General features: G+C 39.3%; 1 protein-coding gene and 1 long non-coding RNA gene across 2 annotated transcripts; one reads left to right on the top strand and one right to left on the bottom strand.

Annotated features, from left to right (window-relative positions):
* Positions 1-399: 399 nt before the first annotated feature.
* On the top strand, positions 400-4,322 carry LOC132839471 (uncharacterized). The gene is made up of 3 exons (XR_009647732.1): positions 400-651; positions 744-864; positions 3,947-4,322. It is a non-coding gene; the product is annotated as an uncharacterized LOC132839471 (long non-coding RNA).
* A 267-nt stretch (positions 4,323-4,589) lies between these two features.
* On the bottom strand, positions 4,590-7,001 carry kctd12.2 (potassium channel tetramerisation domain containing 12.2). The gene has a single exon (XM_060860458.1). It carries the CDS (start codon positions 6,909-6,911, stop codon positions 6,060-6,062), a length of 852 nt encoding a protein of 283 aa, XP_060716441.1. The 5' UTR covers positions 6,912-7,001; the 3' UTR covers positions 4,590-6,059.
* Positions 7,002-10,167: the final 3,166 nt, after the last annotated feature.

Raw genomic sequence — 10,167 nt, 5'->3', positions numbered from 1 at the left:
TCAGCTTGTCTTCTGTGTTGTATTTACAATATCTAGATAAACGACTAAAACGAGAGGAGAAAAAAAGGGGTCTGTAGATGAGATGGACCATCTGGTGTGTTCTGTAGTAGAAACATGAAAGTCTCCGGTTTAAATCATACAATAAATAAAAATCAATTAATTAAAAAAAAAGAGAGAAGAAGAGACTCGATGAAAGTTTGCTGTCATTTAATCTTGGACATAATCTGAAATCTACTGAATTCAATTATCGGTTTTGATTTTTTTTAATAAAAGGAAAAAAGAAACGAATCGAGTCCAAATAGCAGCCATGTGATTGGACTGCATCCAAATAGGTATGTACAGTCTGTGTGTGTGTGTGTGTGTGTGTGTGTGTGTGTGTGTGTGTGTGTGTGTGTGTGTCTGTGTATGTGTATGTGTCTGTGTGTGTGTTTTAGAAACATGTGGTGGTTTGTGGTTGGCTGAAGCAAAGCTGAGACGGTCGACACACTCAGCAGTGACGCAACATGAAAAAGTGACCCGAACCAACCAGCGACAGAATATCAACCCCAAAATTCTTTGTAAATTTTAAACCTTTTTAAAAATAAGGAATTAAACAGTCCATAGCGTGCCGTTATGGTGTTGAAGGAAAGGTCAGATTTTCCACCCTGTCAGGTAAAGAGAGCAGGAGCAGTGTGTTGATGTTTTGTTGAAGAAAGTGGAAGAGAAATTTAAAACTGTACAGAAATGTGATGTGATGTGTGCAGGTGAAACCGATCATGGAACAACAACAACAACAACACAATCACAAACAAGACGTAAACAAGAATATTACTACATGAGATAGTACGGCTCGGTGAGATCAGACACACGGAGCAGTACTTCACAGTGAGTAATTGTGTGTGAGGCCTTTATACTGTATAAGGTGTGTGTGATTTTGTCTTGCACTGTTGCACACGATGCACTTTAATACTTAAATCCTCAGCTCTGTGTCATGTTATGTAGTTTTATGTAGCCCCGAGGTCCTGGAGAAAGTTGTTTCATTTATATGTAATATCTGTGTACTGAGTCAGATACAGTATATATGGTTGAAATGACAATAAAAGCTTGACTTGACTTGTGTGTGTGAGGTGTGTGATTGTGTACAGGTGTGTGTGTGATTGTGTACAAATGTGTACAGGTGTGTGAGGTGTGTGATTGTGTAAAGGTGTGTGTGAGGTGTGTGATTGTGTAAAAGTGTATGTGAGGTGTGTGATTGTGTAAAGGGGTGTGTGAGGTGTGTGATTGTGTAAAGGGGTGTGTGAAGTGTGTGATTGTGTAAAGGTGTGTGTGAGGAGTGTGATTGTGTAAAGGGGTGTGTGAGGTGTGTGATTGTGTAAAGGGGTGTGTGAGGTGTGTGATTGTGTACAGGTGTGTGTGTGATTGTGTACAAATGTGTACAGGTGTGTGAGGTGTGTGATTGTGTAAAGGTGTGTGTGAGGTGTGTGATTGTGTAAAAGTGTGTGTGAGGTGTGTGATTGTGTAAAGGGGTGTGTGAGGTGTGTGATTGTGTAAAGGGGTGTGTGAAGTGTGTGATTGTGTAAAGGTGTGTGTGAGGAGTGTGATTGTGTAAAGGGGTGTGTGAGGTGTGTGATTGTGTAAAGGGGTGTGTGAGGTGTGTGATTGTGTAAAGGGGTGTGTGAAGTGTGTGATTGTGTAAAGGTGTGTGTGAGGAGTGTGATTGTGTAAAGGGGTGTGTGAGGTGTGTGATTGTGTGTGAGGTGTGTGATTGTGTACAGGTGTGTAAAGTATGTAATTGTGTAAAGGTGTGTGTGAGGTGTGTGATTGTGTACAGGTGTGTGAGGTTTGTGATTGTGTAAAGGTGTGTGTGTATAGGTGTATTGTGTACAGCTGTGTGTGATTGTGAACAGGTGTGTGGTATGTGTTTGATTGTGTACAGGTGTGTAAGGGTGTGTGATTGTGTACAGGTGTGTGTGAGATGTGTGTGATTGTGTACAGGTGAGTGTGAGGTGTGTGATTGTGTACAGGTGTGTGTGAGGTGTGTGTGATTGTGTAGAGGTGTGTGTGAGGTGTGTGTGATTGTGTAGAGGTGTGTGTGATTGTGTACAGGAATGTATTAGGTGTGTGATTGTGTACAGGTGTGCGTGAGATGTGTGTGATTGTGTAGAGGTGTGTGTGAGGTGTGTGTGATTGTGTAGAGGTGTGTGTGAGGTGTGTGTGATTGTGTAGAGGTGTGTGTGAGGTGTGTGTGATTGTGTACAGGAATATATTAGGTGTGTGATTGTGTACAGGTGTGTGTGAGGTGTGTGTGATTGTGTACAGGAAAGTATTAGGTGTGTGATTGTGTAGAGGTGTGTGTGAGGTGTGTGTGATTGTGTACAGGAATGTATTAGGTGTGTGATTGTGTACAGGTGTGTGTGAGGTGTGTGTGATTGTATACAGGAATGTATTAGGTGTGTGATTGTGTACAGGTGTGTGTGAGGTGTGTGTGATTATGTACAGGTGTGTGTGAAGTGTGTGTGATTGTGTAGAGGTGTGTGTAAGGTGTGTGTGATTGTGTACAGGTGTGTGTAAGGTGTGTGTGTTTGTGTACATTTACAGTTACACAACATTGTGGAACATCTTTATCACTGGACCAGCAACAAACTTTCATAAGACAATGAATGCGAATATACAGTAGAAGAATAAAGTGTAACCGTTTCTCCCACCATTTCTTCAGCAGTTATGCTTACTAAAGAGCTAAATAAATGTAATCCTGTGATTTACCTTGTAGCTGTTATGGAAAATAAATCAACCATAAACCTTCTGACCAATCAGATTTAAGAATCGACCTGCGCTGTGGTATAAATGACGTGTATTTAATGTTTATTGGCTAATGCTGGACAATCAGGTCCAAGATCATTTCACTTGTTCAACATGTGTGATGTAATTTTGCACCTTGAACAACTTGCTGTTTTTCTTTTCTTTTCTTTCTTTTTCTTCTTTGCATATTGACAACGCTATCTTTGTGGACGTACACCCACGCCGATCTGTGGTCCGACCGTTTGATGAACGCTTTTATTTATTTCTTTATTGCTATTAAAAGGTCTTTTGAATCAGACAGCGACAGAGGAGCGAGACGTCTCTGCTCAACTGTCTCTCAGCAGGCCGTCCTGTCTGTACGTACACATAATTATTATGACATTCCCATGCTTACTGAGAGCTGTCTGCTCTGCTATGCTCTGCTCTGCTCTCTATTTAAATCAGCCGGTTCCAATGGTTTGTCAGATAACCGAATCGCAACCCTGATGTGCACGAGTGCACTGAAACGATCAGGATTTGTCTGGATTTGTTTTTTTTTTTTTCAGTTGCAGTCACAGGACTGGTTCCTGTTTCTCATGTCACAAACTCCCATCTGTTTCCTAAGAGCCAAGCACCCACACACACACACACACACACACACACACAGGGTGTCAAATCTACTTTCAAATCTCTTTCACCACTGCTATTTCAATGGCTGCTTTTCTTTCTTTCCTTCTTTCTTTCTTTTTTTTATTTACATCACAAAAAGCAACATCATCACTTTCTATCCCTTTGCTTTTGGACTGTTTTGTACATTCAGCATGCCCGATAGATGACCCGTGCCTTCAATTATGCTATTTGCTGATCGTAATCTTACAATTCCTAGCCTTTGGAAAATGTATATTGTTAGACTTTATATGATAATTTACTCAGAGTCATTAAGAAACCGTTTAGTCATTGCGTCCATTCACGTTTTTATTTTCAACCGGCTTTAAAACTATAAAAATGACAAAACAGTTTTATATTTCTTCTTTTTTGTTGTTGCTAGAATTAATAAGCAATCTTAAATTACCCAGAGGACAATAAACAATTTCCGAGTATCTAATAGAACGAGAATATGATTAATGTTTGCTGTTAGTGCCTGTATGGATTAATACATGTTTTTTTTTGTTATGTTTTTTTTAAATAGCAGGACAGTGATGAATATGGAGGATGACACTGAAACTAAAGACATCAGCAGGATTTTTCCAGAAGCTGCGGTTTAAAAACATTTTGATCCACCAGAATATATTTCTGCACATATGCTGATTCCATTTGTAGCCCAACTTTTATGCGAATGGAATAAATTTCCATTGTACAAGCAGAGGAACCAGCATGTAGCACAATATACTGGCGTTTCTCGGCCGACTCTGTAGATCTGTAGTGGTGTTTTTTCATGTTTATATTCATAAATAGTTCATTTCTAGACTTTGTCTGGTGAACCAAGAAGAATCAACTGATAATGAGGTCAATTTTTTTCATTGTTTAAAACGAATTATATGAAAACATGATAGAAAAACTTTAAAAAAAAAACAAACAAAAAAAAAAAACGTTTTTTAAGTTTGCAGTTTAAAATAAAAAACAAATTAATGTACAACATCTGGACTGAATATTTATGTACTGTATATACATTGTTGTTTTCATTTTACTTTGTTTACCTCAAAGTGATCAAAACTAATAAATCTTTTTTTTTTTTGTTTAGATTCTGTGCATTTACACATTGGACATTTGCAAGTAAGGTTATTGTCTGTCACAACCTCAACTTCCTCACAACCAAGAAACTAGAGTCTTCCTTATATCTATTCATATCTAGTTTATTGTTTTAATCATACAAGAATACAGAGGAATTTCAAATCTACAAGTGCAAATAAAAAAAACAACGATTTAGTTCATAAGGAAAAGAATTGGTTAAAAAAAAAAAAGGGAGAGTCAGAGTCAGAGATTTCATGTGCGCTAAAACTGTTTACATCGAACAGGAAACTGACGCTCTAGTTATCGAAAACAACACAGTGAGACAGTGACGACCACCAATCGGAAAAAAGATATCCAGTGGGAGAGATTAGAAAAGGACAACGACCGAGAAAGCAGTATGTGGGATGTTAAGATGAAATGGCAGTGAGTTTACAGAGGAGCAACGTCCACCACGTCCTCCTCCATGTCATTCTCCGTGTCCTCCTCCATGTCAGTCAACAGGTATCTAAATTCCAGTCACATTTCTTCTCAGATAGGTAACGTTAGCTTCCCTCAACATGCCTGGACAAAGCAAACCACCATTTTCCGGACACGCCTGTGTGCATCCGTAACAAGAATACGAGAAGGTTTTTACCTCACGTTCTTAACAAATTCTCTGAAAATAACGAGGTTGCAAATCATTAAAGTTTCTGACAACACACTAAACTGTATTTATGTTAATCTGTGAGAGCTGATGTTAACACACATCTAAAAAAAAAAAAACAGGCCCACTTTGAAAAAAAAAACAAAAACGAAGAGTTTATTTGGTGAGTTGCACCAGCGGCCAAAAAATATATATAATTAACTGTATCTCAGTAGTGCAGTAACCTCTTTAGTACACCGTAAGTACTATGAAGTTTGCATCCTTTGTCTAATAAAATGGATGTGGTTTATGACATGGTTTAAGGCATGGGGACAGATTTATGGCACCACACCCTGATAAGTTAACACACTAAACATCACCCATGGTTCTCAGTTTCTCCTACTAGTGGTAGAAGGTCTCCAGAAGTTTAGCTGAGGAACAGGAATGTTAGAAGGTGCATATTAAAGTACTTCACTTACTTAGATAGATGAATGATACATGCTACAAGTACAGGTCATACACTCTTGTGGGTATACAACCGAAATGACAGGCAATAGTACCTTTTTTTTTTTTGAGAGTCTGAAAAAAAAGGTACAAAACTGTACTGATGCTTGCCACCAGTGTGGTAGAATGAAGAGGACACCTTTTATGTGTCATTCACAGTTAGGTATACAATTGGACCTTGTGGACAACTGATGAATGTTTACTCTCAAAGCTGATAAAACAAAATGCACCACGTGCACACATGATACATACTAAAGGCACAAGATGTTCCCTTGATGGCACCACACAAGTCCAGTGACAAGATCAAGCACAGTTTGGTACCTTGGTTTCTGAGAGTAGCCTACACGTACAGGTACGCTATAAACTGGTGGAAATAGTCGCGTTTATAACAATAACAACAACAAAAAAGAAAAGAAAAAGAAAATGAAATCAGTTCCACCTCGCCTCACTCTCTGCAAAACACATACTCGGTGTAACTGGTCCAGATTTTGTCCTCATTGGGGTCGCTGCTGGTGTACGCACACGTCCCTGTGGAGTTGCACGCCACCATGTGGAAGCCCATCTCGGACAGCCGGTCGAACGCCTGCTCCAGAAAGTTGTACTTGAGGTAATAGCGGGACGTGTACCTCTCCGGGGGTCGGTCGGGGTCCCTGCTCTCGTTCAGCGTGTCGCCGAACACCTCCTTGGCGAGTGAGGTTTTGCCGCACACGGTAATCCGGGCTACGCGGCGGAACTTGGCGTCGTTCTGGATGTCTCGTCCGATCGTGTACGAGCCGCGGTAGCCGACGGTTATGTAGCCGGTTTTGCGCGCTTCCAGGGACGGAGAGCGCGGCCCGATGGCGCTGCTGCCTCCACTGGCACCGATACTGGCGAGAGCGCACGACCCTGCTGCTTCCTCCGGGTCGCTGTGAAACGCCTCGTCGCCGATCGAGTTCTCCTTAATGACCTGAGGAGGCCGGAGACGACGTGCCAGATCGGGCAGCTGGAAAAACTCAGCCTCTTTCTGCAAACTCGCTCGTTCTTTAAAGAAGTCAGGCAGCGCCAGGTTCTGGTCGCGCAGGTAATCCAGGATGTAGCGGAACAGAAATCCGTCCCGGTCTAGAAAGTAGCGCCCTTTGCTGTCCCGGGTCAGCTGGGACGAGCTGTGCTCTTTAAACATGCTCCAGAATAAAGAGTTCGGGACGGAGAGTAAAGTTGAGTGTCGCGTAACGTAAATCTGTCCGCCGACATTCAGCTCGATTATTTCAGGAAAAGCCGATGTGGAGCTTCCAACTATCCTCTCGGTTGCTTGAGCCATTTTTAGCTACAACATCTGTCTCCACTCTAAAAAAAAAAAAAGCTTGATCTTATCCTCCCAAAGTTAGCAGCGTGGAAGAAAGAAAAAGAATGAGAGCGAATCTTTTCGGGTTTGTTTATGAAGGAGTTAGATGGGAGGAGGAAATACGCGCTCGGGTTTAACTCTTTACTCACGACATGAAAAGCACCACGCTAGTGCGCATGCTCGGTTTTACGCAGTGCCCAAACGGATGAGAGGCACTTCAACATCACATGCTTTTAATGGAAAGTCACACAAGATTTAGATTTAGTTTATTCAGCAAGACAAAGCCGTAATGACCTTTAAAACCTTTAAATATCAATGATAAATGCACCATGTAGTGTTTTAATGGGTGGATTTGTCTCGACCATTATGATGTGTTCTTTTACAGTGTGGGCGAATGGAGTAGTATAGAAATAAACAATTTCCTTAAAGAAAACTGAATGTTACAATAAGCACGTGACCACAATAGACACAAATTACACCTTGATACATCATAATTCCTTTTCTGCCTACACACAAGATTATGGTCCAGATATTTATGAACAGTGCATAAAAGGAAATTTGTTTCAGTTCATATTCTTCTTATTTGTAAGTGATTTATAGATAGATAGATAGATAGATAGATAGATAGATAGATAGATAGATAGATAGATAGATAGATAGATAGATTGTTGTACAATGTTATTGCACATGATAAGATTGACCTCCTATGTCCTAAGATTCATATATTCTTGCTAAACATCTTATTCCAGGTTTATTTCCTCTTTGCTGTTATAATAAGCTCCACCCTTCTCCTAAGGCTTTTTACTAGATATTTTAACATGTTTCTGTGTGGATTTGGGTTCATTCAGGACATTAGTGAGATCAAACACTGGCCAAAGGTGTTCAGTGGTGTTAAGTCAGAGTCAGTGTCAGTGTCAGTGTCAGTATCAGCGCTCTTTGCAGGACACTCAAGTTCTTCCACGCCAACTTTAACACACCATGTATTTATGGAGCTCGCTTTGTGCACAGTTGCATTGTCCTGCTGGAACAGTGTTTGGGTTTCTCAGTTCAGTGAAGAGAAGAGTGTAATGCTACAATCTGTGTTTTAAACTTTGTAGTAACATTTTGGCAAAAAAAAAACAAACAATCAACAACAACAAAAAACAAACAAACAAACAAACAAAAACGTCTAGGCATCCACATACTTTTGGTCATAATGTTTTGTGTGTAACAACTTATAGCTGAAAGCAAGTCATTTGCAGATGAAGCTTTATGAACAGATTCTCAGATCAGAATTGGAACCACAAAATAAAACCTAATGCTACGATTGCGTCTAACTACTTTTATCTTTCTTTCTTTCTTTCTTTCTTTCTTTCTTTCTTTCTTTCTTTCTTTCTTTCTTTCTTTCTCTTTAAAAAAAAACCCAAAACACACAAATTTACATATAGAGAAATGGCCTTTTGCTGTCCACTGTGAATAGTCATATTTTCCTGTCGATTTTAGTTCCTTTATAAATAACATTATAGCCATTTTGTTCATTTTATTAACATCTATCTATCTATCTATCTATCTATCTATCTATCTATCTATCTATCTATCTATCTGTCTGTCTATTTATCTATGTAACTAGAGAGAGCGAGAGAGAGAGAGAGCGAGAGAGAGAGAGAGAGAGAGAGAGAGAGAGAGAGAACCCGTTTGTAGTACCGGGAGTCGATTCTTCAAATGCCGATCCAAAAGCTTTTGAGTCGATTCCATAAAGGGATTCGGCTCACGTTCGAGCGCAGGCCACACAAAACAAAACAAAACAAACAAACAAACAAACAAAAAAAGCACCTAAGTGTGTTTCATTCTATGAAGCATAAAAACTATAAACTTTATGAACTCTGTGAAGCATAAAAACATAAAGCATAAAATGTAGCATAAAAGCATAAAACTAATGTAAAACGATGTACTTAATAGAAAAATAACCTACAAACCAAAGTGAGGACTCGATTCATGTAAGGCTTCTGATTTACAGCTCATTATTTACCTGTTATCCAGGTGAACTGAACTCACTTAGCTAGGACAAGCTCTCCAAAAGCGTCTCAGATTTAAACTTTATACTTAAACTTTATTTATTTCAAATATATTGTTCATTATGAGAAAATGTGTGGAATCAATGGAAAGGAAAAGCAGTCTATGTGAAGACGTCGCCATCTAGTGGACAAAAATGGCTCCGACCAATGTTATTTTACACCTCAGAGTTTCCAGATTTATTCCTGGATTCAGAAGACAAGATTTACAGAGTACAGTTTTAGAATTATTGCATAAAATTATCATAATTACACAATTATTTTAGTTAAACATGCATAGAATTGTTGGATTATTATGCAGCTAAACAAGTAAGATACAAAAGTTATTCGAGACATGTATTAAGGATATGATTTTTTAAATAAATAAATAAATAAATAATTTTTTTGGTGCCAGAAAATGTGCATAGACAACTATATTCCAATTGAGGCTTTTCACATATTTAAATCAACACTTCATAGGGTAAAAAAAAAAACTGCAAATGCTACATGTGACCACCAGAGGGCTGTGTTTTTCTTTCTTTTTTTCTTTTTATTTATTTATTTATTTATTTATTTATTTATTTAATAAGCTACTGCCCCTAAATCCCTGTATGGTCCATTCATCTTCAGTGTGCTGTTCATCCTGGTCAGGGTTGTGATGGATCTGGAGCCTGTCCCAGGAATATTGGGCGTAAGGCAAGAATGCACGCTCGATAGGACTGCAGTCCATTACACACACACACACACACACACACACACACACACACACACACACACACACACACACACACACACACACACACACATTCATTCACAGAGGCAATTTTCAAGTCACCAGTCCACCTACTGGCATGTAGAAAGCCACATGGAGCACAGAGAGGACATGTAAAACTCCACACATACACTAACACAAGCTCAGGTTCAGATCTCACTATATATTCTAAACTATTTAAATCTTACATTTTACCATCATAGAAAAAAAAACTTTTAAATAAAACTACTGCCTCTTAGTCTGGTTACATCACGATTATTTATCGTTATCATGTGGTAGCCTTGTGGTTAAGGTGTTGGGCTACCAATCGGAAGGTTGTGAGTTCAATCCCAGGTCCAACAAGCTGCCACTGTTGGGCCCCTGAGCAAGGCCCTTAACCTCTAAGAAGAAATTAGATGATGTAAGTTGCTCTGGATAAGGGCATCTGCCA

The sequence above is a fragment of the Tachysurus vachellii genome, chromosome 24 (genome assembly GCF_030014155.1).
Source record: "Tachysurus vachellii isolate PV-2020 chromosome 24, HZAU_Pvac_v1, whole genome shotgun sequence".
Lineage (NCBI taxonomy): Eukaryota > Metazoa > Chordata > Actinopteri > Siluriformes > Bagridae > Tachysurus > Tachysurus vachellii.
Note: the sequence above shows the minus strand (reverse complement) of the source record. Positions and strands in the feature narration are given on the sequence as shown.

Bases quoted from the DNA above. Each gene is read 5' to 3' on its own strand.
- kctd12.2 (XM_060860458.1), bottom strand. From the start codon at position 6,911: ATGGCTCAAGCAACCGAGAGGATAGTTGGAAGCTCCACATCGGCTTTT.